Raw genomic sequence first — 25,988 nt, 5'->3', positions numbered from 1 at the left:
TTCGATTGTGATTATTTCAGCGTTCTTACGGTTTTTAAATAGCATATTGTACACAATACATTTTATAGTATACAAGAATCCTTTGTACAAAACAGGATTGTGGACACGTTGATACGTTTTTTCATTTATGTACCAGTCATTGAAAACTTTATGATGCACGAGCATGGCGATTTATGAAATATGTTTTATATAACCGATGAAAAGTGCCGTGTAAGTGCCATTTTAAGTTTAAAAAAAGAAAACGAAATGTTAGTTGTTATGAAATATGTTTTATATATCCGATGAAAAGTGCTATATAATTAGACATTTTAGGTTAAAAATACGAAATGTTAGTTGTTATTACGATATATGTAAATTAATATAACATGTGTTATTATTATGTGTTAAGAAAATTTATTTAAATATTTTAATTTGCTAAAAAAGGTTAATTATGAAATGTATTCGAGATCGCAACACTCGAGTATGCCTTCTGGGGAGAAGATCGGAACATAGATGGCGCAAACATCGCCATTTATAAAATAGATTTTGATTCAAATGAAACGTACTATATAGCCATTCTTTAAAAAGTTTTTTTTACCCAGAACGGAATCCCATGACACATTTTTACAATTTTCTTTTCTTGTACTTTTTGAGAATTCAATAACAACTGAACAAACTATTAGCGAGTTTTCTTTTTTATGATTATTATTTAATACCATTTTAAAAAAATTGACGTTATATTTTTTCGAACGAAAGCAATGTGTAGAAGTAATTAATTACTTTAAATTTTTTAAAAATTTGGTACATGTATGCCTAATACAGATTGTAGGTGACAGTGTAACAACAGCGATTATAGTATGTATAGTATATAATATTTTATACTACAGGTTTTATTTAATACCATTTTCATATGAAATAATGTTCGTCATATTTTCCTAAGATAACATTTAAAATAAAATCATTTAATTTTGCGCAAAAGACGTAAAATTGAGATCATAGGTGGCATTAGTATTGGTATTTATAAAACAGTGGTCTCCTACGAAAACCAGAGGCTTTGGCTGAAGCACTTTGGCTGTTAGGAAGTGCCTTTTTTTTTTTTTTTTTAGTCATTTTACTTCTGCTTTGTCAATTATCAATGTTACGAATCAACTATGGTAAAGTTCTTTTTTTTCTCCATTTTTAACAATTATTCTTTCTCTAACATTACCGAATAAATTCCTTTTGCTCCAAATAAACTTCATCAATGTGAAACAAACTCTGTATTTTAAATACAAGATCGTAGAAAGAGTAGAAATACCTATGACCATCTTCTTATTGTACTATTCATGTGGATTTGTAGCACAGAAAGTAATTAAAAATGTTGACACAAAACAATAAAAATAATGATACTGATTTTTCTTTAAAAAAAATGTTCTTTAACAATTAAAGATTGCATGATTATTCATTTCCTTTTTCCAGGATATTTTATTTTTATAAATATAACATAAATTTTTCAAACCTTTAAAGAAACAGGAAAAATATTGAGGTTGCAAGCTATCATAAATTTGAAAAAGAAAATCTAATTCTACTAGCTCATTGTAGAGAATGCAAAAATTCGAGCGATTTAATAACCTAGCATAATATATATTCAATTAAAAATAAAAAACATTATTAACTATTATTAAAAATAACAAACTATCATATTTCTTATGAGTGAAAATGTTGGTAATTCCGGACCACTTTCGAGTTTATGAATTTACAAACGGCTTTCACTTTTATTGTTAATAACGATTAGATATTATTAAAAAATTTATATGCATGTAATATCTTGAAAACACAGTCTATTATTAATAAAACTTTATAAAGACGCAATTTTTCTTCTTATTATTACAGTTTTGTGAAATGTAAAAGCAATGGGAGTGAGCTTTTTATAAATATTTAAAAGTGATACTGAGTAATATAACAGAACACGACTCTTTGTTGTTTGTAAATTGACTGCTTAAAAACCCACAATACATTTAAATGCTGAACCACATGAGGCTTTAATATTATTGATGGGTATTCATATTAACTCGAGAAGAATTCTAAGAAAATAATCCAATCACTCATACAATAAAATGAAATTCTCATATATTGTATATGAATATAGACTAAAGTAAAACAATTACTGCTTGTCTGCCAATCTGGCTGAATTGCGTTGAGGGTTTAAACTATTGTAATAGACAGCGGTCCAAGTGCAAATAATAGTCCGTTAAAAGGTTATCGGTCATCATTCTATAATTGAACTTCAGATAATGTATTTTAATACTGCAAGTAAGAATCCAGTTAAAATTAAATTCTTTTAAAAAACAATAAGCTATAGAATGCTTTTCTTTAAAACCGATTACACTCTAATTGAACTGTCATAGAACAAATACACACCGATTTCACTGTTTTCCGTTCCATTTTTAATTAATTATTAGTTATAATTAATTTTCTTTCGTTTGCGTTATATATATATAGTATATATATATATATATATATATATATATATATATATATATATATATATATATATATATATATATATATATATATATATATATATATATATATATATATATGTAATATAGAATTTCTCATACGAGTCATTCTATATTAACTGGTAAGCTTAAAACATATGTTTCTTATCAAGTTTAAGATGTAGAAGTCGGTCTCTCACAAAGAGCCATAAAAGGTCAAGATGAACCAGATAAGGCCAGATAAAAGATTATTTTCTGAAGTTAATGGGCAATAAGTCGTTGATGAAGATAGTCCCAGAAAGTTCCCACCGTCAGAGTGGCGGGATACTTCTAGCGAATCAAAACCTTTAAATTTTATAAATTGAATGACGTTTCATTGAGATAAGAAGATACTTGCAACCACGCCCTCTCAGAATCTCACTTTAAAAGCTCAGGACTGGCAAAATTGCGTGTCTTTTTCATATTTTCAATGGCTAGATAAAGCTGGGCCAAATCCAAACAATCCCTGCAAAGGGGGAAACCTGATGTAAATATCCAACGCATAATGTTTGCTATACTCCATCTAACAAAATAAAATGCCTTTTTAACAGAAGCAGCCTAAGTCTCTTCAATTATCTAGCCTTTAAAGACATAACATTGCACACACACACACATATATATATATATATATATATATATATATATATATATATATGTAATACAAAAAGTAAATACTTTTGTATTAATAAAAGAATTAAATCTCTTTCGTTTTCATAAAATGTCTTTGTTAAAGAATAAGCGTAGAGAGATTCTAGTTTGGGAATTCAAGGCTGAAAACATACCATTGAAATATAAATAGATTTATATTTCAAAGGAAAAGTTATTTTTAGAATCGTTCCCTTTTTCAATTCCATATAAGGAAGCAGAAATGATTTTACTTAATGCGTAAGGTTACAAGGAATGTACGAATGTGCCTTTTTACTTCAAATCTATGTTGGTATAAAACGTAAGAACGCATAGTTTTGCGAGTCCTTTTCATCTTGACGTGATCCTGATAAGCTGTTCAGGAATTGTCAGAAGTCTTGTCCACTCCCCCTTCTTTACAGGAGTGGGGACGTGAATTGGTAGCAATACCAGCCTCCATTTAAATAAGCCTGTTTAGAACGTCTGATGGCTTAAGACTGCAATTATTTCAAGCTAAAGACAACACTGATAACAGGGTTGTAGCCCTGTTATTACAAGACGCCAGGATTAATACTTGCGGTTTACCCATTTTGACTGCTTCGTGGAAATTTTCCATCACCCCCGGAGGAGAAAAAAATCGGCAATGAAAAAAACGTTGAAGGAAGGATGGCGATTTTCCACCCGTACTACTTGTACCTCGTCGCGCCTGAAATGCTGATGTAGAAGAAAGGAAGGAAGGAAGGAAGTTGGCTGGAGATTGTCCCCTGAAACCAGTGAAAGTATCCCATCAGATGACCCTACAATTCCTTAATGCCTCTAAGTTTGAAGAAACATCATTCATGGTAGTGATTCGACACCGAGTGATCCTACAATTCTTGCTACTCAAGTTGTGAAATAAAAAGTGAATGTGCGCGAATCTTAATCATGAATATTCATGAATTGCTACGATTTAAGTGCGCGAAAAAAAAGAAAAAAAAAGTGATATTTTTTTTTCTCTCGTCAACGAAAAATGGATGAAGGTCAAAAGAAAAGTGACAAATGAAAAGGATTGACTGTAGATATATATATTTTTTTTTACTCTCTCATTTTTATTTTCTTTCTCAATGTTGTGATTAAAAATTTTAGTAATATTAGATATGAGTAGTAATCTAAATATTTTATTTTGAATAATGGAATAGTATGATAAGATTGCATTTCTAGTGTTTATATTGTTTTTTTTTTAAATTATGATATAATATTGGTCTTTAGTGCATTTAGAATGTTTTTTTTTTTTTTTTGAAAAAAAAATGTATGGTTCAATCGTCAATTAAATTAGTGACGGCAAACAAAATTAAGTCATTATTTAAACTTTTGTTTTCTAATGATTTTTCAAGATCTAACCACATTAAAAATTAAATTTTTCAAAACTGTCTTTTGAACCTAACAATGAAGAGTTTTCAAATAAACTTGAAGAAATTTGTAATTCTTTTACTTTTTCGGACTTGTTCAAAACTAAAAATTCCTATTTTAAAAAATGTGAGACCCAAACAAACGGACAGTTAACACTTAGCAAAATTTGTGAGTCTCCCTTATTACGATAGGCGAAATTTTTAACTCAGCAAAGTTTTATACTTGATACTGATTTACCATATACTTTAGTAGGGTTGTAGACTTGCAGGGATTTTTGTTTGTTTATTGATTGTGTCGGGCCAGTTGTTATTCTATTTGGTAAGAGACTGATCATCTCTGCTAATTCTAAAAGTGACAACTTATCTTTGCACATTAAACAGCAGAATTCTCAAAATGTTAAGGTTAAAAATGGTGAAAAAGATGTTTAAAAAAAAAGTAAACATCGAAAAAAGAAAAGAATGATGTTTCAAAAAAGTAAGCATCGAAAAAATGAATGTTAAGGATGTTTCAGTAAAAGTAAACATCAAAAATTAGAAAGAAAGAATGTCCAAAAAGTTCAAATGATTCGAAGATAGATCTAGGTAATGGATGCGTTCATTCAGGTTAATATCGACGAAAAAATATGTAAAGGGTAACAAAAACAAAAAATAAAAGGAAAAATAGGAAAAACAAAGAATGACCAAGAAACTGATTACAAAAACAAAATAACTAAAAAGAAATTTAAGTAAACAAAATTTTGAAAAAATACATGTATCAAAGCTTAGGGAGTATTTTTAACCACACAGAATCTTAAATTCTGATTCAATGACACTTGTTGTCCTGTTCGTTTTGCATAAAAATTTTGTATGTTTTTGTGTGAAAAAATTTTTTTGAAAATTTTAGTAGATTAGTTTTATAAATGTTTCACTTTTCTTTCTGTTTAATTGACTAAACAGATAAATTGCATAATCATGTTTTTCATATTTTTGTCATTGTAAATAATTTTTTTCTTCTTTACATAATTGAAAAAATGTTGTTTGTAGTGGGGAAAAAGGAACAGTCGTACCAACCTAAAAATTTTAAATTTAAAGTATTCTAAATTTTTTATTTTGGCTTACCAAAATTTTTTTTTGGGGGGGGGGTGTAATACAAAAAGTAAATACTTTTGTATTAATAAAAGAATTAAATCTCTTTCGTTTTCATAAAATGTCTTTGTTAAAGAATAAGCGTAGAGAGATTCTAGTTTGGGAATTCAAAGCTGAAAACATACCATTGAAATATAAATAGATTTATATTTCAAAGGAAGAGTTATTTTTAGAATCGTTCCCTTTTTCAATTCCATATAAGGAAGCAGAAATGATTTTTCTTAATGCGTAAGGTTACAAGGAATGTACGAATGTGCCTTTTTACTTCAAATCTATGTTGGTATAAAACGTAAGAACGCATAGTTTTGCGTGTCCTTTTCATAATTATGTGATCCTGATAAGCCTGTCCGGGATTGTCCGGAGTCTTGTCCACTCCCCCTCCTTTGCAGGAGTGGGGACGTGAATTGTTAGCAATACCAGCCTATATTTAAATAAACCTGTTTAGAACGTCTGATGGCTTAAGACTGCAATTATTTCAAGCTAAATACAACACTGATAACCGGGTTGGAGCCCTGTTATTATATATATATATATATATATATATATATATATATATATATATATATATATATATATATATATATATATATATATATATATATATATATATATATATATATATACACGTTGTCTCTCAAAGTATGTATCACTTTTTCTTTTTATTTGTCTTTAGAATTCTGGATACTTCGTACGTAAAATAATCTCATACAGTCCTATTTTGAGAATTTTTAATATTTCACAATTTGAATTTCGGAGTAGGATTGAGATATTCAGATAATGTATAAGCTTAATGTGTTACGTTTATTGAAACAAATATTCTTGTAGGTTCCATTAAAAAGGCATTTTAGTATAATGAAATTTTCATGAGAAGAAAAAGATTTATATCATATATTTTAATATGCAATAATTATAATGATGAAATTACCAAAAATATTAAAATAAAAGTAATTAGAATGTTTCATTTTTAACTTTGGAAATGAAATTAATTAATATTTTGAAAATAGTTGTTCTAGTTTAAAATAAACTCGACGCATACATACAGTGAAAAAATACTTTAGTCAATACAGGGGCCGTTCAAAAAGTACGTACATCCCGAAGGGGGGGAGGGGATTTGCTATTATGTACGGTTTTGTACGATGGGGAGGGGGGGATGTATTATACAAAGTACGTACTTTATAAACATACACCAAATTTAAATTTGACTTTATCCTACACACTCCTTAGGTAAATATTTAATTTTATTTAAAACATAATTATTTTAATTTTTATGAAAAAGGGGGGTAGACTAATAAAATGTACGTACTCTAAGGGGGGGGAGTAAGACCTTATGTACGGTAATGTACGAAGGGGGGGGGGAGGGGTTTAAAATTTCTCCATTTTTGTGTACGTACTTTTTGAACGGCCCCTACAAGTCTTATTTCAAATGCGTTGAGACTACTTACTACAGTATTAGATGCGGTTTTAAAGCTTTGCACTATAATTTTTGTATTAAAAATTTCTCTTTATTTCAGATGGGTTAAAAATTTCTCAAAAGTAAAATAAATTCCAAACTAAGCAAAAGAAAGACACAATTTAATTATGATAAAAAGTATTAAGAACAATGCTAAAGATTCACCAATATCTTTTAATCGAATAATAATTTACACAAAACTCGTAAATTTGTAAAAAGTCGAAACCATCTTTCAAAATCGAAACTAAACTTTTTCTCCCCTAAATTTCATTGTTATTAAACTAAAATTCAATAACGGTGATGCTTTTGCATCAACTTTTTTTCTATCCAAACTAGCTCCTAACCGTAATGAAATGAACAAATTAGTTATAAATATTTGATGAAATATATACATTACTTTAATGTTTAATGGGAAACGCCATATTAAGGATTAAGTTCAAAACATGTTTAGAACACTGAGAGGGAGGGCATGATGAACAACGTCATGATCTATTGGGGGGGGGGAGCACTGAACGTAAACAATAACAAGCTTTTTAAAACTGGCAGAAACTTAGAAAATTTCCGGTGTATACCTCCGCTTATCTAATGCTTAAGAGACGAGGCGTAAACAGGCTTATTACTTAAGGAGTCTTATTAATGTGATTTATGTTCAAATTTGCGCGTAATTTTACCATTCATAAGAGTTTCCTGTAATTTACGAATTTCAACTGGTTATAAGCCTAAAATAAATTTCGGAAAATTAATATCACAACATAAATAAAGTGTAAGGTTTTCCATGTTTTGAGTGTTATCCCTTATTTGGCTATATTTGTGTAAAATATCACCGTTAGTTATTTTTTGGGTTGCATCATAACAACATAAGAATTCAGAGTCTTCCAAATTCTTAGGTTGTTTGCTTCGTGGAAATTTAAAAAACGAGTTATATTGTAAATACTGCAAGCATAATAATTATTAACGGCTCCTTTTTTTCAAGTTTAGGCGTAAAAATCAATCAAAAGTAATGTCCCGGAAGTCTTACGACAAATTTTACTCCGTAGCGCCATCTGTGCTTAGTTTTACACTGTCAACCATCCATGTCACCATTTCTCATACAGTAAGAATAGACGTTTCATCAGTGAGAATATTCCGTGTAACTTGAAGTGAAAACTCAAATTGAAAATATAAATGGCAACAGTTATTATATGGCGTGTTGTTTACAAACAACATTTGAATTCTTTAATTCAAAACTTTTCTTTCTAAATAATGAACAAAGTTTTATCTTGTCAGATTTGTCTTGATTATTCATATATATATATATTCAAAAAATGAGTGATTCCTGTTGATGTTAGTTTAATATTTTATTGTTATAAATTTAGTGACTAATGAAATAAGTTTATGATATTATGTATTTACCATAGGCTACGAGAAAGTAAAACTTTTCTTCTAATTCAGTGTCTAGTTCATTATCATTTTAAATAAATTGTTGAACGTTTTCAAAAATATTAAATAAATAAGAGTAAGATTAATCATTCATTATTATAAAAACTATGACTGTGTTTATTGTATCGAACAAGCCTATTACAAGTTTTGTGAGTTTTTTTAAGGTGTTATCTTATTTGTTTTGAAAAAAATAAAAACAATATTTTCTTTCTATCCTTTCTGATTCTTCCCAGGTGGTTAAGGAAACCCAGAAAACTTTGAATTATCAGGAATTTTGATTTTTGGAACAAATAAAAAAGGCAGGAAGTAAGGTATACATAGAAAAGGTAATATAAGGTAAGGAAGTGCATAAAAAACTCTTAATTTAAAATCTCCAAAGTTAAAAAATCTTACAACAAATGACCACTTTCATAATTGAGGGTAACTTTAAATAACCAATGACCTACAAGTTAATGAATTAGATTATAAAAATAAAAACAGAATAGCATGAATAGATGTCATCATAGGATCCATTTCAGCTGTAACAATGTGAAAAATTCTCTTTGTTTAACTGTTTTTTTTTCCCTTCAAATTTTTTCTTTGATGCAACCATATGTGCAGATCAATAATACTAAGCTTTTAGTTAAAAATTTTTGTGTATGATTTATTATGGATTTTAATCATTAGTTAGATACTTGATTAATAAACTATGATTGAGTTTTTACGTTTTAGTGCAACATATATTGCCTCTATTTATAATTTATATAGGTATTTATATAAACATCTTGATAATCCTTCACCAGGTGAAATTTGTTTTTTATAGAAGACAATATTAATATTTTCTGTTATAAAGTGCTTTGTGCATAAAAAAATATAATATGTTTCAATAAATATAATAGTGGCAATATATATTATAATAAATATTGCCGTGTATAGCAATGTATAATCTAGAAACCCTTGAAAAGTTTCATTTTGAAAATTGTGTCTTGTAATGTTGTACCATGCACAGAAAAATAAACAGACCACCCTGAATAACTTCTAATTTTATGATGGAATATTCACTTTGTAGAATCAATTTTAATGGTTCAAAAGGGTGACCTCATATATGCTGATTAAATTTTTGCAGGCGATATTCTAAGTTATGAAATCACACGCAAAAATGTACTTTCTTAGAATAAACATACTATTTTCTAGACGGATTCAGATTTTTCATCTTCAAAATATAGGGAGTAACCATGTTCTAGGAATTATGGTCCCCATAGTTTGCTCAGGGGATTGATTCAAAATTTGAACTCGTTAAAGTTGATTTTACTTTTTCCATATTAAACCTTATTGCAAGAACTTCTTAAGTGAATTGATTTTTGCACGAAATTATAAAAAGTTTTTATTTCAAGATCATTCCTTGCAAAAAAAATAATAACTTTTAATTCATTATTTTATTTAATAACATTTGAAAAACTCTTGAATTGTAAGGTATACAATTTTTACATTATTTTAAAGAATGTAATTTTACATTGCAAAATATGAGCAGAATCATTTGAATAGTTGCTGATAAATCAAATTTCTACTTTACATTTTTTTATAGTTTTATTTCTGGGAAGCGAATGTGCTCTAATTTTGTTTTTGTAAAATTGAATTTTTTAAAGGGATGTTAAAGATTGTGTAACTTACAATCCAATTTCAATTATATAATTTCTTAAAAATAATGGAAACATTAAATAAATAATAATGGATTATTAATTGAATATAAATTCAGTTACAGGCTTTGAAAATCATAACTGGGTAAAAGAAATTCTTAATTCTCGGAACACCTGAGACCCTTGCTGGAAATATTAGAGCTCCTAGGACTACTCTTTTTAACTATTTTTACTTCTATTTACTACTTTGTTTTTTTCTACCTATTATTTATTAAATATTCATTCTCCTTCTAGTTCTCATCTTTGTGGTTTTCTGACAACCTAAAGAATACATTATTTGGTAAGTAAAAATTATTAATTATATTTCTGGTTTACTTTTAAATAGTACTGATTATAATTTTCAGTTTATTTAAAAAATAATATTTAGCCCAAACTGGGTTAATAGCTGTTTTACAAATTTTTCATCAATTACATCCCAAACTTTTTTAAACAATTTTTGTTTTCAATTTTACTTTCAACACTTAAATTATTTTGTGTGTAACATAAATTTTTATATATATGCAATAAAAATAAAATATATTTTGAAGAAAATAAGATTTCTGACACTTTAATAAAAAGGTGAAGCTATGCTTGCCAGCTATGAAGCTATGCTTTATGAAATGCCCTTTTGGTTATATGTATTAACATAAAATTAATATATGACTATATAAATATTCTGTATGGAAATAAAGCTTTACTAATTGTATTTTGAGTCTAATGTACTATATAAACCTATTTTTAAGACTGTTCGTTTTAAAATTAATTTTTAGATTATTTGTATCTGTTCCTTTTATAAGTATTTATGTTTAATATGGTATGGAAATTAAAGATTTCATTATTTTGTAATTCCACTACATTTCAAATGGGACACACGTAATATAATATTTCTGGGCCATTTTTTCACTATTTCCAGGTGCATATTTAAAATTTGAATTTTTCTCCCTTTATCCATCTATTAATATTATTGACATTTATGCTATTATTTTATGTAGTGATTGACAGAACAAAGGATTTCAAATCAAGAAAATTAATTTTTGAACTATCAAGGACTGATCAAACATTTGCATTAAGTAAAAGCAACCACGTAATTTAATACTCGAATTATTAAAAATTTTCTCCTTCAGCTATTAATAACCAAGGAAAAGGATTATTTTTGTTGATACTGAAGTGTTGTTTTATCACTTTAATACAAGATAGACTTATTCAGAAGGTTAACAAATATTTATTCACCATAGCTGTTCTATTTTTCATCCAGACTGTTGCCATACAACATACAAGAAATGATTTATAATCATCTTGCTTAATCGATTCATTATCGATTTAGAATAATACTACAATACATTCAAAGTTTGAATCAATTTTGTCTAAATAAATCTGCACATCTTATTTTCTGTTCCCCTCTGTGATTTTTAGAGTATTATAAATGTTATAGCGTATAAACAGTTATCGATTCTTGCTTCTATAATTTTGGTTTAAAAATTTAACACCTTTACGTAAAAATTAGTAAAGCATGTATAAAAGGCCTGGGAGTTAATTTGATTGAGTTTTTAATTGTGTGCAAAATTGAAAAGGTGTGTTAATAATTATTGTTTTTCTACTAGTAGGGAAAATTGTCTCCCCCCCCCCAAGAAAAAGGTGAAAATTGTTTCCCAAAAATGTAGCAATTGTCTCCAAAAAGTTGGCAGTTGTGATTTAATTGAATTATGACTTGATTTACTTTTGTAACAATTTAATTTTTCTCTTTATTGTCGTAATTAAAATATTTTGTCTAAATCATATCTTTTTAACAAATGACATTTGCTTTAGATTGTTTTAGATTAGTATGTCCTTTTTGTAACATTTTTCCCTTTTGTATTCACAGTATTCCATCCCACTTGTATTCCAGAAAGAACGATTTTGATTTTAAACATAAAAAAAATCTTTTATGAGTGAATCCATACCAGATCAAATAAGGGCTAAAATATCAGGTCTTTGTATTGTTTATTTTTTGCTCATTGGTAGAACTGGCAGAATGAATGGAAAAATAAACCATCAGTAAAATTATTTGTTACTAAATTATGTTTTTTGAAAATTTTAAAATTCACAATTTTTTTAAAGCTTTAGAATTTTTTATCAGTTGTAACTTTAGAGCTAAATTTCGGCCCAATTTATTCAGTTTAGTTTTATTGGCAAGGTTTTATTTTGATTTTTGTAAAAAAAGTTAAAATCAACCCTACTCAATATGACATTTTTATACCAGACCTGTTCTTGAAATAGCATGTCATGTTGCTTTTACTGCATGATTTATCATTGTTAAACTGCAAAACTTATTTTTTCTCCCTTTATGATCCCATAAGAATACAGTCTTGAAATTTTGCTCATATGTTGTTAACAAGAAGTTAATAAAAAAAAAATTTTTTTTCCAGAAAAATTGAAAATTTCGTTACATTATTTAATTTTGTAACATTAAATTATTTTTAAAAATATTTTCCCTACGTTATATTTCTTGTAGAAATGGCAACAAAAACTGTGCTAAGTCACCCAAAACCTAACTAAGTCAAATCGGGATACTTGTGTGAAATCCTGTCTACCATTTTCGTGAAAACAGTTACAAACTATATACTAAATACATGGTTATAAGCATGTAGTTTTACATACAGTAACATATATTTCAACATTATGAAGAAAAATATTGAAATGTCAAATATATTTTAACATTATTGTTCATCTGTCTAAATTATTTACCTTAATTTTTTTTTATTGATTGATGTGATGCACAATTAATTAACCTTAATTTGTTTTATTCTTATCTTTTTCTCCTTTTTTATTTTAATTTTAATGGTTTGAATTAAATTAAATGAAAATATTCTAATTTAAAAATTAATACTTGATTATAGAAAAAATAACACTTTCAAAATTAACTGTAAACTGTTAAAAATTATTTCCAGCTGTTTAGTTTTTTAATTTTCTTTTGATTAATATCATATGAGTAATATTCTTTTAATAAGTATTTCATTTAAAATAAGTGTAGTTTTGAAAAAAAGTCACTTTTCATGCAAGTCGGAGAAAAAATCAGAATAATTTTTAAATTTCATAAATAAGAAACTTCAAAATAAGAGGTAACCAAAATTATTTTAAGTAAATTAATAAAAGAATTATTGTTAAATAAAGAATAATGAGATCACAAAAAAAAAATTGCAGACATAATTGTTGATAAAAATATATATTATCTCTTACTTTTGATTTCGACTGTTTTTCTTTTTTTAGTTTTATTTATTTTTTATGTGGCATTTCAAAGTTTTTATAAATTTTCACTTTTAATAAAAAAAAATTTTTTTTCATGAAAGAATTAAATTACTTATTGAATTAATTTTGCAGTATTTAATATTAATGCCCAAAATATTTTTCAAAATAGGAATTGAAGATATGATTGATTAAATTAATTTAGTATATTAGGTTGAGATTTTTAAAATTATTTTAGAATAAAAACTATTGCTATTTTTTGTAGTTTTTTTTAATTCTTGTATTTTTCTTTTTTTGTTTCATTCTGTAGTATATGTCTTGGATACATATTAAAGTATTTCAGGGTAGGTTTTTAGTTTATAGTTATATTTGTAACCTAGAGCATTATTTTATATCAGCATATTAAAGTAAGAGCATATTAATTTTAAAAGCTGATTAATATTTTTGAAAATTATCATGTTTTTTGAAAGAGTCATTTATTTATTTATTTTTCATTCAGGTTTGAAAGATGTTACAATGGTAAAGGATATTGTTTTGCCATACAATTTTTATCAAGATGTTGTCCGTGCTAAGAATACAGAAAGCAATCCCTCCTATTAAAAATATCACATCAACATTTCGACTAACATCCTCTCTACTATTACACAAGAAACCATTCTCATCTAATGTAAATAATTTAAAGCACATACCAAATTTTAAGAATAAGTCTCTTCCTGATTATAAAACTGGCTTTGGTAGTCAGTATCATCCTTTGGCTCCGTTTGAAGTAGCAAATGAAAAAATTAAAAGTTACTTTTCAGAAAAATCTCCTGAAACATTTGATGATTGGGAAGATGCAAAAATGCATTTTTTCACTGAAATATCTCTTTTGTCGGATATCAACTATAGTAGTATTATCATGAATACACTATTGAATGAAAACAACATCAAGTTGGCTCAATCTTTCATGAACTATTTGCAAAAAAGTAATATGAAGCCTAATGTATTAGCATACCTTCAATATATCGCTTTGTGTGGGAAGAATGTTGAGGTGTGTGGGCAAGAAGAAATTTTTAAAAGTTTTAATCAAATTCAAGATTTCATCGAAAATACTCCTATTTTTGATATGAAACGAGGTGTTTATATTATACAAGGTATTTGTAGCACAGATAAATGGCGTTCTGCCTTTGACTATCTTAAGAGAATTCCATCCCCGTGTTTGGAAATTAGAAATAGTCTAGCATCTGCTGCTATACGAAATGGGGATGAGGCTCTAGCATGGGAAATCATCTCAAAACGGTTTAAGAAGGGCGAAGTTTTGGGTAATCAAGTTATTGAAGAATTTTTAAAATATGCGAATGAATTATTGGTAAAAGATAGAAGTAAAGCTGAGACTTTCTTGTTAAAGATTTTCAAGTATATGGAATGTCATAATCTCCAATTAACTAAAAATACTGTGACTTTAGTTGAAAATTTTTTTATGAGGTAAGATTCATACTTTTTGCATTTTTTCATAATATTATTTAGCATTTTTTATTTTATTGATAATAAAATTATCATAATAAAATTACCATTATAAAGTAATAAATAGTCAATTTATTGATGCACTGCCAAATGTTAGCATCTATTTAATGTTTAAAATTTAACTCTTTATTCCTTGAAAGACAATCATTAACAGTAATGTTTAAGCTTTGCTCAAAAACAGTTGGCTACTTGCAAATTTTCAGGAAATATTTTTTTGAGAATATAGTATTGTAAAAACCTAAGAAATATTTAATTTCATCTTTCAAAGTTTTAAAAACTTGCATTGTTTAACGAAAAGTAATTTTGCTAAATCAATCTAAACTTCACTCAGCTAGCAACAATTAGTAGAAAAAGTAAGCATTGCCACTTTCACTAAATGATGCCAGGGTTATGAAAGTGCTAATCTGACTATGGTTAGCAAGATAAGTACCATCACCAAGTCAAATAGGAATAATTAAGTTTTTACGCATTTATTTTTATAATTGATTATAGAATTAGTGACTGTATAATTAAAACTAACTAGAAATGAACTAATGTGGAGAATAGTTATTTACTCATATTTTTAAAATCCACCCCCCCCCCCCCAAAAAAAAAACATAATAAATATGTCACGTTATTTATTTTATTTATTTTTCCTTGTGTAAATTAGAAAACAAATCGTTTCTGTTACATACTAGAAAATTTTGTGTCTAATAATTAATATTGCCTTTTATTGATTCTTTGTGAAAATTTGGGCCAAAATGTTTGTCAAAAATTGCTGTAGTAATTGTACGCTCATCTGAAATGAATAGATCTGTTTTATTTTTGTAATTTCAATTATAAACTGAAAAAAGAAAAGAAAACGCTTAGTTTTAGAAAGAAGTCTATTAAATTTTTAGAATTTAATAAAATGGATAAAATTAATCAGTTTCACTTCAGAACAAACGCTACACCAAGGCTTAAATTGTGGGTTAATAATAATAGCTAATCTACTGTTGCTATTTCTATTCTATTATTTTATTTAATTAATTTATTTATATTTTTGTTGTACTTAAAGAATTTCCAGTGTTTGATTTATTTTGCATTTTATTAATTTCCTTTAAATTATTATTACTGAACATAGTATTGTTTCCAGATATGTATTTTGTAAGTTTCTGGAATTTATACTATAGCATGCATAAAAATATCATATTGCTTACATTAAAATCGCTATGTTTCTCACAGGAAACATTCTCCTAAACAATTTAAAAATGGAGTTTATCCTTATATTGTTCTTGATAGTGCCAAATATATTTATGACTGTATTAATAGCCATTTTGTAAAATTTTTCAATTTAATGTTGTTTCTTTTTAGGCATTCCTCTGACTGGAGCATAAAGTATACCAAGGTTAATCGGTAATTTATTGTTTTTCTTATCTAAAATTTTTTAGGAATTTAATTTGTCGACTTTTTTTTTTATAGGTAATGAGAAATTATATATTTTATCCTCTTGCACATAAGGCAAGAATGCAGGAAACAATTGCAATAATATTTATCAACTGTTTGAATCACTGCCTCAAATGTTTTTAGAATTCTTGTCTAAAATGAAAGATAAAAAAGTATGCACTTTAAGGGTCGCAAATTAATATTTAAGTCTGGAGAAATATATAAACTTTATTAACTGAAACTTCAACTTCAAAACATGTTTAATTGCCTAATGAAACAGTGAGGTGGGTAATTATTGTAAACAGCTCTAGTTTTCCTCCAAAAATGTTTGTTTTAAAGGAATATTTCTTGCAGTGATTCAAATTTTTTGGACAATATGTTTTTAAAAGGGAGTGTATTATGGTATAAAGTTGAAAAGTGTACATTTTTTATGCTATTAAAATTATTTAAAAATTAAAATCAAAACTATCTTGCACAAGTGTGATAATGAATATCAAAATTATTTTGTATGTAACCATAAAATCCTTTGATAATTCAAGTGTGTTTTTGAATGATTGCGAAAATCTTAAGAGCATTTATAAAATACAGAGTGGTATCGATTTCTATCTTTTAATGTATGTTAATGAGTGGGATGTTATTTTTGAAATTTAATTTGTTGCAATTTTTTTTAATTTTCATTCCAAAAGCTTTTGTAAGCAGTTTTCATGCTTATGAGTTTTAAATTTTTTTTTTTTTTTTTTTTTTACTCTGCCATTAGATATTTATCTGAAAATGAAAAGAAAATTCAGTGTACCCTGCTGCAAGTCCGATGAGGAAAAAAGACTTCAATTGTTTTTGTCTCCCTGTAATATAAACAGGGTATCTGCGCACCTGGAAAGTCATGAAAAATCATGGATAATCAAAAGAATGAAAAATCATGGATAGTCATGGATTTAGTTTGCCGAAAAATCTAATTTTTACAATGGACCCCCCCCCCCATTTTACGGTGTTCCGAATATCTGAATTTCTAACAAAATCCCCACTCACAGTCATATTTCATTAAAATATGAAATGTTTTTATCATTTTCTTTAAGAATTATGGTGTTCTTTCAAAAAATGAAAGAATAAACATCTTTTCTACAGCGAATTATCTTTTAAACCTATGGGATTTCAGAATTTGTATTATTATTTTTTTATTTTATTTTATCAATGCAAAATTCTTGCTGAAGCAAGCCAGTCATTGGCGAATTTTTTTATTCCGAGATGACAAGAGAAAAATCAAGTGTATTTCTTTCCTTTCGGATGAACAGGAAAAGTATCTTTAGAATATAATTCTGCAGAAAATCAGAAAAAAAAAGTATTCGCTTTTGTATTTTTTTCGGTTATTTTATTACTTCAACTCTTTCTTTACTCTTGTTTTTTAAATTTAAAATCAGTTTTGGTTATATCTAATATTTCAATTAATGTTATTATCATACTTTTTTTAATTTATTGTTGTGTTTTTGTCGGAGAAACCAGTAACTTTGTTAAGTCTTGAAAAATTTTGGAATTAGTCATGAAAAGTCATGGATTTGAAAATCTAAAATGTAGCAGATACCCTGTATAGGATAAACATTGCTTCCTCTGCTATTTCCATAACTCATTTACATTATCAACAATTATGCTATATGCATAGCAACATTTAATTTTAACATTTAATGTAAACATTTTAATTTTAATGCAAATTGTTAAATTTTGAGCAGATCACTTACTGATAGCTCAATAACATTGAAAATTGCCTCAATTTTTTTTTTATTTGCTCTTTATTGGTAATTTTTATTGTTTAGACATATTTTTGTCAGATTATTTTTTTTTTTGAAAATACATAAAATTTACAGCTTTGTAATAGTATGATTTATAATAGCAGAGGGCCTGTACTAAGCACTCGCCAAATTTGATAAATCATGTATTTTGCAAAAAAAAATTGTGTTTTGACAAAAGTATTAGTTACTGATTTTTTTAGCTTAATAGCTGCTGATTACTGATATATTCGATCCCAGAAAAAAAGCGTCCAAAAGGAATTTTTTGAGCAAATGCTGTATTTTTGTTGGATTACAGTAGTTTCCGTTAGATACGTAGCATAACTAATTAGAATTATATTAAGTCTAGATAATGTAAGTATAGCAACAAGAGAGATAATGTAAGCATGACAAAAACCATGTTTGGTGTCGCACAACAAAATTCCTTTCCATAGTTTATGTCAATTAGAGGAAGCAGATTAAGAAGTTAAGATAGTAGATTAAGAGGTAGCAAGATTCATATTATCATTCAACTATTTTTGCAGAAAATGTTTTCTCGGGACAATATCATATACAATAATGTAACAACAACATAATGTTGCTTAAAGTTTGTCCTTATATTACTCCTCTAATCTAATTAGTTATCAAAAATTAACCCAACCTATTCCTATTTCTTTTCCTCAAAGATTAATATTACGCATTTTATAAAATAATTTAAATGATTATGTTAAAAATAGCAAACTTATATTTTGCTTTGAAGCTTTCTACGGGAAAAAATCAATCGTAAAAAATTATTAAGATTCACCTTTGGCTAAGAATTTTGTAAGTTATCTAATTTACTGACTGATAACTTGAAGTACTTAGTGTTGGACCTGAATCAAATTAATTTATGTATTTTTTTTTTTAAGATTTCTTTATTTTAAAATTTTTTTTCTCCCATTAACGTGTCGTTTTTGATTATCTTATTATTTTGCAATATTCAGTGTTTTCAACATTTTTTTGGTCATGTGATTATCAAATCATAATAGTGTATTTAAATTTTGTTTATGTTAAATGATTAGTTTCAGTTCATACAGGAAATTTGTTTACTATTTCTTTTGTTATTGCTAAACAGAAATTTAAAACTTTACAAGAGTTTATGATAACATATGTTTTTCTAACTCTTACTTTATTCTTGATAACAGTTTTCCTGTGTAGTTATTCAGAAATTGTTTATTAATCATTGTATCCAATATTCAGTGTTTTCAAAAATTTTTTGGCCATGTGATTATCAAGTCATAATAGTGTATTTAAATTTTGTTTATGTTAAATGATTGGTTTCAGTTCATACAGAAAACTTGTTTACTATTTCTTTTGTTATTGCTAAACAGAAATTTAAAACTTTACAAGAGTTTATGATAACATATGTTTTTCTAACTCTTACTTTATTCTTGATAACAGTTTTCCTGTGTATTTATTCAGAAATTGTTTATTAATCATTGTATCCTTTTCAGAACAGGAGAATGTGAATTTTGTAAGAAATGTTTGAAGCCTGTGGAATTATCAGAATCAGAATTTTCTATGTTAGAAAAAAGCTTCATGGAGAAATCTGTTAAAAAGGGGGATATTTTTATTAATACAACTGTCGATGAATTCAAGAAATATATGTCTTTTATTCAGCGTCATAAACCTTTTCATATTGTAATTGATGCATTGAATGTAGCATATACAACGAAGAAGAAAAAGATTGCAAAGAATTTAGCTATTCATGTTAGTTTGTATTGATTTTTATTAATTAAAATATTGCAAAGTTTTTTATTTAATTAAGAAAAAAATAGTGTCTATTTGGATTTTTGTTATTTTATGTAAGTTTAAAGTTGGAGGATTTTTATACAATGTTATGCAAGTTAAAAATAAAGTTTTTTTAATGATTGAATAAAATTGTAATCACAACTATTTTTTTGTTGTTTTCTATTCATTAACAAGCTCTGAAATATATCAGGTTAGTTCAAATTTTGAATTAAAGCAGTTAAATCAGATTAAAAGATTAAAATAGTAATTCTTTGAATGGATTGAAATTTCAAATATCGGTCTTGGGCATTATTTATATTTTTATCCACAAAATATTAATTTAGTTTTTATTAGAAAATTTTAATGTCATTTTTATTTAAAAGTAATACTCAGATTGCATATTCTATAATTATTGATTATTTTTGTTAATAAGGAAAAGTATTTAAAATGTATTTATTTCAACGTATTTCAATTGAAAATTTTTCTCATAAAATCAAAATATTATTTACCATTCTAATTTGCAAATTTTATTTCGTAAATTCCAGCTGCTTCGAATTGTGGAGAGAATTTCTTCTAAATCATCTCGCAGAATACTTGTCTTGGGTCGCAAACACATGATTGGGTGGCCTCCAAATCTAATGAGAAAAATATCGAATCTATCTGCTGTTTTTCTCACAAACAATATGCAAGTATTTTAACTATTTTATTTCTTTAATGCTTTTAAATTTTTGCAACACCTGACTGTAGTGCTGTTCAATTGAGAAAACAAACATAAATGCTTCATGATAGATTTTGATTAAAGCAGCTTGACACCTATTTCCTTTCTCTTGCTAATGCTGAAATGCAATTCTAGAAAAATGATTCATAAAATTAATCTTTTTTGTAATATGTAGCTTATCATACAAAATTGCTGAATGTATAAAAATCTCAATTGTGAATTTTTTGTCGCCTATCTTGATTTTTCTATTGCAAGGAAATATATTTATTTTTGTATTAACACATCTCTGTCTCCATTTTACAATTACTCAAATTTATGGTTTTTTAAGCTTTTTTTATTTTGTTATATTCATATTTTGTAGTTTTGTTTCTTTTTTCCTCTGACTTTGTTGGCATTTTCCAATATTTTGTCATCAAGTATTATGTCAAAAAAAACTATTCAAACAATTATATAAATTTATCAATTGAATTCAAATTCTGAATGCACATGAAGCTTTGTGAAATTCAATTAATATACATCAAGTTTTGTGAAATTATTCAATAAATTTTATTTTCAGTGAGCATAAAATATTTTTCTCTACAATATTTTAATTCTGATGAATAAATATTTAAATTCTAAATTTTAGTATACCTGTGCTAAATAGATTTTTAAAGAAAATAATTTAGTTTCTGTGTCTAGTTACTCATAAATACAAATCTGAATTAAATTCAATTCTTTTTTTTCTTCATTGCAGTTCTCAAGATGACCCTTTCACAGTATATGCAGCATTGGCTAGTGGACCTAATACATTTATATTGACCCTGGACTTGATGAGGGATCATATGTCCCGTCTGGATGATCCTTACCTGATTGCACTGTTCAAAAAATGGCAGCAGTCTCATCAAATTTTACTGGCAGTTGATGAAAACGACAATTTCAAACTTGTGGTACATTTAGTTTTTTAATATTATTATTATTATTTCAAACGTTCATAACTTTGTTCCAGAACTGAAATTAAAAACGAAAAACTTTCTAAAGAAGCATATTTGTGAATTTATAAACTAAAATTTCGAAACTTATTTGATTTTTTTTTCTATTATATTAGTTTAATAGTCACAATTTTAATTCAGAATTAAAACTTATAAAAAAAATATTCATATATATATTTATTTTTATTTATTCATATTTTATTTCATCTGTTATAACTTAAGAGAAAAACTTTCATAAGTATACTTGTGTTATTGTAATGAAAATTCAAGACATAATTACTTTTTCTTTCTTATCATTTTAATTTACAAAACTTTGATTGAAAATTAATACAAAAAACGAATATATTTCCTTAGAATGATAATAATTATATTTATATTAGAATAATAACGATACAAAATAGCTATAATTTTATTCAGTTTTTCAACCATGCATAATTTTGAGGAATTCGCTTGACACATTGTAAAATTCATTAATATTAGTTTAGAAAGTGTTACTGTATAAAATACTTAAATAAGAGGATTGAAGATTTTACAAATTTGATTCAATAACAAAAAATTGTTTGCACTTTTCAAGTACAAAATACATGCATCATATAATTTTACTTTCTTGTAATAATTAAGTGTTAGAATATTTATTATAAATTTTTTTATGTGAAGATTTTTAAATTGTAAAGAAAGAAAAAACTTTTAATTATCTACTGATATTTTAGTATACTTGGTAATGTGATTTAAAAGTGATAAAAATTGTAAAATTGTTATGTTTCTTTTATACCAGAAACAATAAATTGATTTTTAATTTCATACATGGATTAAAAAGTATGATTCTAAAAAACATCTGCTCAATGTACTTTTATTGTCTGTAAAGTAAACAATTATGAGAATTTATTCCTTCCCTTTCTTTTTTCACTTTAATTTATAAATATCATTTTGATAATGTTAATTTGAGTATAATTAATGTGGAGATAGGTGCCTTTTTTTTAGCTCTAGGGCTATTAATCTTTATATTAAAAAAGAAAAAAAAAATAGTGTTTTGAAAAAAGCATTATAAATTATTTTATTTGTTTATTAATTTTCTACTTTTTTGATACAACAAAGCTTAAGGTCGTCTTTAAATTCCTTAATTTCCTTTAAAATAAAAAGAAAGTGCCCTTAAATATCCTTAGTTATTAAACATTTGAATAAATGTCCTGAAATTTTTTTGATTTTTTTCAAATTTTTGAAGTAAAAAGGAAGAAACAATATTGTTTATCTAAAAAAGAATTGAATAAATTTCAAATTCAAAAATCAAGTTCTATGCCTTGAAATAAGATAAAAACAAAATTAATGACAAAGTCTTCTTAGAGCGTCAAGTACAATATTAATCTACTTCCAGTGATAGAAACAATTACCCTTCATTTGAGGGCATTAAAGTATTCGATGTGGGAAAAATATATAAAAAGTTTTCATCTCTTTGCTCCCTCCTCACCACTATATCATTCTCTACTGATTTTCAAAAGAGAATCCTCATATTTTGCTACTACTTAACAATTTTCCATATTTAAACTACTTAGTTTCCTTTTTTTTTTTTTTTAAGTACAGTAGGGAACCAATTATCCGGAACGATTGGGACCATCGCTATTCCGGATAACTGATTTTTCCGGTTTTCTGAATCGCTACAAAAAGCCGTTCTTTTTATTTTAAACCCAACTAAAAAAAATATTTGGAAATAATCTTGAAAAGAAGAAAAAACGATTAAGTAATACACTAATGATTATTTCCAAAATGATGGTAAGGTAAAAATCTTTCAAAAAAGAAATAAAAATCCTAAAATCTTATGAGGAAAAAAACGTTTTTTAAAAAAAATGGTGGGAAAATTTATCGAATTTCGTTCCGGTTTTCTGATTTCCGGATAACTGGTTCTGTACTGTATAAGAAATAAAAAATTATTGCTTTAAAAATTTTTTTTAAAGCAATTAATAAATTTTTTTTTGAAAAAGATGTTTCTTATTTCACTTAAGTGCTGAAACTATTACCAATTGTATACCTGCAAAACCATGTTGGCATTACAAATCGCTCCCATTGCAGAATCAGCATCGTTAAATTATCCTTAATTTTAGAGGTAAATTTGTCCTTAGTTTTTACACTTCCAACCCTATTCAAGCTAGGAAAAATTAATTTGAGTATAAATAATGGGGAGATAGGTGTAGTTTAGCCATTTTTAGCTCTAGTGCTATAAATCTTTATATTCAATAAAAAAAAATCAATTATGTAAAGACTTGATTTATTGCAACACTCTTATTAAATAAATGTCAAATAGACTGTGCTTTTTTATTATACTTTTTTTACATTATAACATTGAATCAACATAAAATAGTATGTTGACACATTTGGTTCAGTATAGCTGATCTTGTCTTTTGTGCCTTTAACAACATGATGTCATGGGACCAGGGAGACACAAAACAACAGCACTCTACTAAAATCTATGGAAATATTTGTCTTACTCAAAAATAAATGGTTTTTAAAAATTAATTTTTACTTTCAGTAGCCTTAAATATTAAGTTTTGCTACATTCGTTTTTAAAAATTTCTTAGATTTTAAATTCTTAGAATTCAAATATCATTAATTCTCTACTGAAAAAAATTACATTTGTTAACAGTGCATAGTTTGAAATATAATTTAATGCCTGTTCTGTTTTAAACAATGGCAAAAAGAATTATGGAACAGAATAACAAAATGATACATTTTATTTAAGAATGCAGCAAAAATCATTGAATTTAAAAAGAAATGAAAGATCTAATCTATTTTTTCTTGTTATTGCTTTTATTTTTGAATGTTTTATTTCAACCTTTTAATATATATTTTGTAGACATTTATTATGTTCCCTTTAAACATGTATTAGAATTTATAGGAACACTTGAAAGCAATAGTTTTGATAGTGAATCTAGAAAAATGTTTTTATTTTATTTTTAATGGTTAGCAAAAAAAATTTAATTTATTTTTAAAATATAAAATTTAGTATTATAAAAAAATATTTAATTTCTTAAATTCTATATTCTTTTTGGAAATATTAAATTAAAGAATATGTAAAATAAATTTGCTAAATAAAATCACTGTTTCATTACCTATTATTCTAAATGAGCATTAAAATGAATGGTGCTCAATGGTGATAATAAAATGTAATTATATTTTAAATATAATTATAAAATATCATTAATATTTTGTTTTGCAATTCTCTAACTACGAAGTTAGATATACTTACTACCTAAATTCTTATTATTATATATTTATATTCCAGCTTATCTGAGCTAAATTTAACTTCTTTTGGATATATTTTGTTTGCACTGCTTTTTTTTCCGAATGCAAAATTTTTATTGATTTCAATTTAATTTAAGTTATTCAAATACTAGGTGTGTAATTACTTATGTTATTACCGATATTGGCAAATAGACAAAGCTTACTGAAACACAATCTTATCTTTCTATCTATACTTCTAAAGCTGTAACCTAAATCAAAATTTTGTATAAGTTCTATAACATATTAAGTAGTATCGATACTTAGTTTCAATATAGAGTAGTATTGAAAAGTTTTTCTAGCAATCAATATTGATACTTTTGTGATTTTAAATATTAATATTTTCTTTTCACTACTATATCTCTAATTTCAATTATAAAAAAAAAGTAAGGAGAGCTGTTTTTAAATTAAAATTACTGAAAATTTCTAAGCAAATAATAAAAATAAAATGCTTTTTTTATATTATTATTTTGTTTGCATTGTGCATTTGTATTTCAAAATAAATGTGTTGTACTGAGCTAGTTTATTTGTTTTAGAATCCCGTAAAACACAGCATAAGTATTCAAGGCAGCATGGAATCTGGTTGGCATATCCCTTACGATGATGAAATAATTCGTGAACCTTATGAGGAATTAAACAATTGGCTCTGCATTCAGAAATCTTGATAGATAGCCGATATTATATATGTATTTGTTGCATTAGAAATGAACATCGTTGAAATTTCTGTAAATATATAATAAATAACTTCCTAGTTCTTATACTTGTTAATCAATTCTATTAAATATGTGTGTAAAGTTCCAGCACAATTAAAAGAATTATTCTTAAGCTCTAAGTAAAAAATGGAAGCTTGGTAGTTGGGAAATTTTTAATCAGTCTTAAATCTAAAGTAAAAAAAAAAAAAACGCTAGAAAAAACAAAATTTTGGTTTTATGTCTGGAAACATCATCTTTCCACTTTAAAAATAATATTCTATGTTTTATTGTTCTGTTGAATAGTTAGCTCTATTAAGCTTTCAGCATGTGATCTTTTCCTTCTAACTAGATTCTCTATTGTCAGATGTAAGTTTTTGAGGGGAAAAAGCTTTTGACTATGCCAACCTTCATCTATCAAAAGGTACCCCAAGATTGAATCGAGTTAGCGTGTCTAGGGAATTGATGTTCAATAATCGTAGTGGTAGTTACGCCACAATAAGCCCCCACCAGATTTTATCAGGGATA

General features: G+C 26.2%; 1 protein-coding gene across 15 annotated transcripts; it reads left to right on the top strand.

Moving 5' to 3' along the window:
* The first annotated feature begins 8,239 nt into the window (after positions 1-8,239).
* mldr (mitochondrial ribonuclease P catalytic subunit) lies at positions 8,240-25,529 on the top strand. 15 transcript variants are annotated; one of them, XM_087153435.1, is made up of 10 exons: positions 8,256-8,408; positions 8,738-8,840; positions 10,415-10,460; positions 13,692-13,725; positions 13,881-14,845; positions 16,217-16,258; positions 19,539-19,794; positions 20,361-20,500; positions 21,267-21,459; positions 25,308-25,529. In XM_087153435.1, the coding sequence occupies exons 5-10, from the start codon at positions 13,938-13,940 to the stop codon at positions 25,434-25,436; spliced, it is 1,668 nt and encodes a 555-aa protein (XP_087009561.1). In that variant the 5' UTR covers positions 8,256-8,408; positions 8,738-8,840; positions 10,415-10,460; positions 13,692-13,725; positions 13,881-13,937; the 3' UTR covers positions 25,437-25,529. The 15 variants fall into 15 exon arrangements, with proteins under 15 accessions (XP_021002629.3, XP_087009555.1, XP_087009561.1 ...); XM_087153429.1 differs by lacking the exon at positions 13,692-13,725 and having other exon boundaries at positions 8,248-8,408; XM_087153431.1 differs by lacking the exon at positions 13,692-13,725 and having other exon boundaries at positions 10,240-10,460.
* The last annotated feature ends 459 nt before the right edge of the window (positions 25,530-25,988 follow it).

The sequence above is a fragment of the Parasteatoda tepidariorum genome, chromosome 10 (genome assembly GCF_982258835.1).
Source record: "Parasteatoda tepidariorum strain Cologne lab strain chromosome 10, Ptep-v5.0, whole genome shotgun sequence".
Classification (NCBI taxonomy): Eukaryota; Metazoa; Arthropoda; class Arachnida; order Araneae; family Theridiidae; genus Parasteatoda; species Parasteatoda tepidariorum.
The sequence above is the reverse complement of the archived record's forward strand: the minus strand, read 5'-3'. Positions and strand labels throughout refer to the sequence as shown.